The sequence below is a fragment of the Hesperophylax consimilis genome, chromosome 14, assembly GCF_061612785.1.
Source record: "Hesperophylax consimilis isolate HC1 chromosome 14, BYU_Hcon_1.0, whole genome shotgun sequence".
NCBI classification, from domain to species: domain Eukaryota; kingdom Metazoa; phylum Arthropoda; class Insecta; order Trichoptera; family Limnephilidae; genus Hesperophylax; species Hesperophylax consimilis.
In genome coordinates, this window is record NC_142849.1 from 27,653,130 (window position 1) to 27,659,134 (window position 6,005).

The following is a 6,005-nucleotide window of genomic DNA, read 5'->3' on the forward strand; positions in this document are numbered from 1 at the left end:
GAAGAGTTCACTGAGGTAGCCCCAGTTCTCCTCTCCCCTAAGTTCCCTAAAGGACTATAGTTGTTTGTTTGAATGATTGATTTTAGGTCCCACGAGTATCTAGGGAAATAGAAGGTATACCCCCGCAGAAGCCCGAGTGCGAGGGTAAGGTCTAAATACTCCGAGATGCGACCTTGTATCTCGGATGCATCATTCGTGAGACTGTTCCCAGTGTCGTTGAACACAGCAGCTGAGCATGGCAGCTAGCCGTGTTTCCACATCCTAAGCGATGAGTTGTCCACACTCTCTATGCTATCTAATAATATTAGTTCTGTTTGTTTATTTCAGCACTTTGTGTGCGCCAAGTGTGAGAAGCCTTTCCATGGCCACCGGCACTACGAGAAGAGGGGACTGGCGTACTGCGAGACCCACTACCATCTGCTGTTTGGTAACCTGTGCTTCGTCTGCAACCAGGTCATCGCTGGAGATGGTGAGGCTACTACATTACTATTTTTTAGGATAAGATTGAATATCTCTTGTTTTGGAAAGTGATCTCGAGGTCTAATATTTGTTCTTATTCTATCTTTACCATGCTCTCTATCGGTAACCGGGCAACTCAGGACAGTGACAATTCAACACACTTATGAAAAGTGATATAATGAAACTAGGTTACGTTGGGTTAGGTTTATAGTTTTCTTTTTTCCGTCTCTTTCAAAAGTATGTTGAATTGTCGCTGTCCTGAGTTGCCATGGAACTCTTTATATCATGTCTCAAATTTCCATCTCTTCAATTTCCATTTTCTGTAATTAGTTAATCCTCTAAATTAAATAATATGTTAAAATTTACCTAAATAATATTCCGTGTCTCGTTAGCAATACTAACTCGCAGAATTTATTATAATATTCCTACATGATTATGGTTTTGGCGATAAGTGCCTATGTATAATAATTTTCACTTATTACGTCATTTCGAAATGATGTAATCTGACCTCCAAATAATCTCAAACCTTTCTCTAAACCACACTGCTTCCTGCAAATACATAAGTAACTCTTCCTTTTATTTAGTACACAAAGTATGTGCTTACAGCTTAACATACTTAACTTTGCAGGCAGTCAAAAGAGAAACTAATGATCAAACACACTCTTTTTTAAATCCATAATTTTTTTGTATCAACACGATTTGCACTAGCGCATCCCTGCTGATGGCAGACTTAGGCGTATGATTGACAATGAAATAAGTTATAAACTATGTACATATTACAATGCCCATAACGAGAGATTGCTCAAAATATAATCAGAAACTACAGAAGTCAATGTTCATTTATGCATTTTTAACAAATTATCAATCAAGTAAGTTAGTTCCTGATTTGACTATGGGGTGTGTTGAATATTATTGCAGACCAAAGAAAAGATAGACCTGCCCATAAGGGCGAGGGAAATCAACCAACTTGTGCGGAGCGAGGGGAGTGACACGGGTGTGTTGTGTCCCTTTCAGTTATTTGTCAATAAATGAATCCTCAGACTACAGGACACTCGCATTGTAGTTGTAGTCAATTCAAAAATAAAATCTGATTAGGAATGTCTATGTAGTCCTTTTTACAAGTAATACACGTAAATGATATCCAGATTTTGCATTAGGGCATGTCTGTCTTCTTTGTGCCTATTATTAAATAATTCCTCAATTGTTTACATCTTAGGCATTTTCCAAATGAGGTTTTTAACTCATCAGGATTTCAATGTATCAAAACATAAAATAATAAAATTTGGTTTGACCAATTACAATTGTTGTTTTGCAGTTTTCACGGCCCTGAACAAGGCGTGGTGCGTCCACCACTTTGCGTGCACCATTTGCGACACGAAGCTGAACCTGAAGAGCAAGTTCTACGAGTGCGACGAAAAGCCGGTGTGCAAGCGCTGCTACGAGCGCTTCCCCAACGAGATGCGCCGCCGCCTGCGCCGTGCACACGAAAACACACCCAAGAAGTCCGTCTCTTAGACCACTAACGGTATTTATTTAAATTTTTGACAATTTTACTAAATACTTGATCACGATTGAGTTTCGACACTCACATTCAATGTGATATGTATATAGTATCTTTTTTTGCACTGATAACCACAATGTCTACACTTGCAGTGAGATCACCATAAGTTTGATTAAACATGTAAGTTTGTACAACTACACAAATTTATCATCACAAATCAATAGGTTCGTTCAGACTGTCTACCCAATGCAGGCAAATTTAGCCGTCGAAAGATCAAAATAAAGCGACTATAATAACATATTCGGATATTTCCATTAGTGCTCAACTAGTGCTTGATACTTGTTCACAATTATTGCAATGCTGGTATTTACTTGTTCACAATTATTGCAATGCTGGTATTTATTAGTCGAAGTTTGATACAGTTAAATATGACGGAAGGGGATAGGATCGAACTAGCTCAGTGGTAGAGCAAAGCCCCGGCAAGGCTGAGGTCCTGGGTTCAATTCCTAGATGCGACTAAATGTTTTTCTGATTTTTCTGTTTAAAATTTCCAAAAGTTTGAGAGTCGCTAATATTGTCTTTAATGATTATATTTAATTTAAAATTTGCTGTAAGTCTATTTCAGAAATGAATCAGACGTCAGAATCAACATCTGAACACCCAGACTAGCTGCAACCTATTTTATATGATATACGAGAATTGCAAATGATACAGTCCAATTTTTCCAACCTAATCAACTTTCTTAACAATGTTATGGGATATGTACAGCCAAAAGTATGATCGTGATTTATTTTTGGGTTATTATGCCGTGTTTTTTGCACTACCTCCTTCCTCAGCCAATGTTTCAGACAGCGTTACAGTTACAACATTACACATCTGCCCTGATGTTGAACACTGTCACGTTGTCTGAAACGTTCGCTGAAGAAAGAGGTAGTGCATCAAATCACAGTAATTTCTTGACAATATTTGAATTTGAACTATCCATTAAGATAAACAGATGATAATGATAAATTCCTCTCATTGTTGAAACTTATGATTGCAATTTTCGTATTTGTATTGATTTTATAACATACCTAATTTTACCATTTTGCATTTCCAGACACTGCTTTTTAGCGTCTGATGTAGTAATTTATTTATTATTTATATTAATTATTATCCTTTTCTTGTTTCAGGAGAATCTCAATTATTACAAAATTTCAAAAGGGGATAGTTGGTGAAACATCTCAAACAATAGTTGAGAAAACATCTCGAATAAGGATGATTGGTGGAACATCTTAAATAATGGAATAAGGATGATTGGGGAACATTTCAAACAAATACAGTAGAACCTCGTTAATTCGAAATCCAGCGGACATCAAAAATCAAATTTCGAATTAACGAATTCCCACGTAATTCGAAATTTTATGAAAAAAAAAAAAAAAAAACGCCGAAAATCGATTTTCTCGGCCGCCTCTTCAAATCCGGGTGGTATTTTAGTGGTAAATTCGTATTAATACCAATTCTTTCTTTATTTTCGCGGTCGATTACCGTAGCGGCCGGCCCTTTAAATTCAGATATTCGCAATAAATTCGTAAAAATGCTATATATTTATGCGTAAATCGAGATTTTGCTGCCGATTTCGGTCGCGGCCTACCCTTTAAATTGAGATATTCGTAAAAATACGATATATTTCCGCGTAAATCGAGATTTCGCGGTAATTTTCCGTCACGGCCGGCCCTTTATTTCAAATATCTGAATTTGAATTCGTAAAAATACGATATATTTCCGCGTGAAACGAGGATTCGCGGCCGTATTCCGTCGCGGCCGGCTCTTCAAATTCAGATATTCGAAATAAATTCATAAAAATGCTATATATTTACGCGTAAATCGAGATTTCGCTGCCGATTTCGGTCGCGGCCTACCCTTTAAATTGAGATATTCGTAAAAATACGATATATTACCGCGTAAATCGAGATTTCGCGGTAATTTTCTGTCGCGGCCGGCCCTTTATTTAAAATATCTGAATTTGAATTCGTAAAAATACGATATATTTCCGCGTAAAACGAGAATTCGCGGCCGTATTCCGTCGCGGCCGGCTCTTCAAATTCTCGGATATTCGAAATAAATTCGTAAAAATATGATATATTTCCGCGTAAATCGAATTTTGTCGGCAGTTTTTCGTCGCGGCCGGCCTTTTAAGTTCAGATATTTGAAGTAAATTCGTAAAAATATGTCATATTTCGGCATAGATGGAAATTTTTCGGCCGATTTCCGTCGCGCCGTATTTTTTCAACGCGGATATTCGAAGTAAAGTTAGTAAAAATACGATATATTTCCGCGTAAATTGAAATTTCGCGGCGGATTTCCGTCGTGGTGATGAAATACGATATATTTACGCGTAAATCGAAATTACGCAGCCGAGTCGCGGCCGACCCTTTAAATGCAGATATTTGGCGTAAACTCGTAAAACTACGACATATATCCGCGTAAAATGTATTTTCTCGGCCCTTTAAACTCGGATATTCGAAATAAATTTGAAAAAATACGACATTCCAGTGTAAATTGATTCAGATTTACAAAATAATAATACTAATTAGGACGATGTATAACCACGTAAAAATACATTTTTCGGCGTTTTACCGCCACGGCTGACTTTTAGATTCAGATTTACGAAATATTATGATTTATTTTCGCAAAAAACAAATTTTTTCGAATTACACGAACAAATTTTCGTGCGCGGACAAAAATAAATTTCGAATTACGAATTAACGAATTTCGAATTAAAAAAAAGTTTTGTATGAAAAAATTTTTCAGCGGAAATTTTTTTTGCGAAAATTTCGAATTACGCGTTTTTTCGAATTATCGGGGTTCGAATTAACGGGGTTCTACTGTATAGTTTAGATAACATCTCGAATAAGGATGATTGGTGGAATATCTTGAATATAAATAATGGAATAAGGATGTTGTTTGGAAAACATCTCGAATAAGGATGATTGGCGGAAAATCTTGAATAATAATAGCTGAGAAAACATCTCGAATAAGGATGATTGGTGGAACATCTTAAATAATGAAATAAGGATAATTGAGGAACACTTCAAACAAAGATAGTTTAGAAAACATCTCGAATAAGGATGATTGGTGGAAAATCTTGAATAATAATAGCTGAGAAAACATCTCGAATAAGGATGATTGGTGGAACATCTTAAATAATGAAATAAGGATGATTGGGGAGCACTTCAAACAAAGATAGTTTAGAAAACATCTCAAATAAGGATGATTGGTGGAAAGTCTTGAATAATAATAGCTGAGAAAACATCTCGAATAAGGATGATTGGTGGAACATCTTAAATAATGAAATAAGGATGATTGGGGAACACTTCAAACAAAGATAGTTTAGAAAACATCTCGAATAAGGATGATTGGTGGAAAATCTTGAATAATAATAGCTGAGAAAACATCTCGAATAAGGATGATCGGTGGAACATCTTAAATAATGGAATAAGCATTATTGGGGAAGAAAGATAGTTGAGAAAACATCTCAAATAAGGATAATTTGGGGAAAATCCCAAATAATTAACTTTTGTGCCTTATTAGTTACATTGAAGTAATATTAATTAAACGTGTCTTATAGAATTATGTACTACTTTTCACTATGGGATAGAAGATCACTTTTTACAATGTTCTATTTAAAAGTAACAAAATCTAAATATAAAAAATTATTGTTCGTTATCCATGTTAGAAAATATCACTGCCCGTGTTATTTTAGTATGTAATTATAATTAACTGCTTTATTGGAATATTTAATTTTTAATAATTTGCCATACTATTTTTTTATAATCATATTTTACTAATGTAGTTATGTCTTTATTTTATGTAATATGTTATTAACAGACCATAATAAAGTAAACAAGTTAAGTTTTATTAATTAAAAATATATTTTGCCAAATAATTTTTCTGTGCCTTCAATTTTAACTTAAAATTATAAAATCACATTTAATAAATTGTTTTACATAATAAATTGTTTTAATTCGTGCAATTTGACCATTAATAGTAAGGGGAAAGCAAA

At 34.9% G+C, this 6,005-nt stretch overlaps 1 protein-coding gene across 6 annotated transcripts in view; it reads left to right on the forward strand.

Moving 5' to 3' along the window:
- Nucleotides 1–3,487, forward strand: part of stck (LIM zinc finger domain containing stck) — a 39,881-nt gene extending 36,394 nt beyond the window's left edge. For 2 of the 6 annotated variants that reach the window (XM_089639689.1, XM_089639690.1), the window contains exons 8-10: nucleotides 328–469; nucleotides 1,775–1,984; nucleotides 3,133–3,485. In XM_089639689.1, the coding sequence (XP_089495815.1) occupies nucleotides 328–469; nucleotides 1,775–1,974 (342 nt within the window). In that variant the 3' untranslated portion in view covers nucleotides 1,975–1,984; nucleotides 3,133–3,485. Of the gene's footprint in view, nucleotides 1–327; nucleotides 470–1,774; nucleotides 1,985–3,132 lie in introns of all 6 variants that reach the window. The other 4 variants (XM_089639693.1, XM_089639692.1, XM_089639688.1 and 1 more) reach the window with 4 other exon arrangements.
- Nucleotides 3,488–6,005: the final 2,518 nt, after the last annotated feature.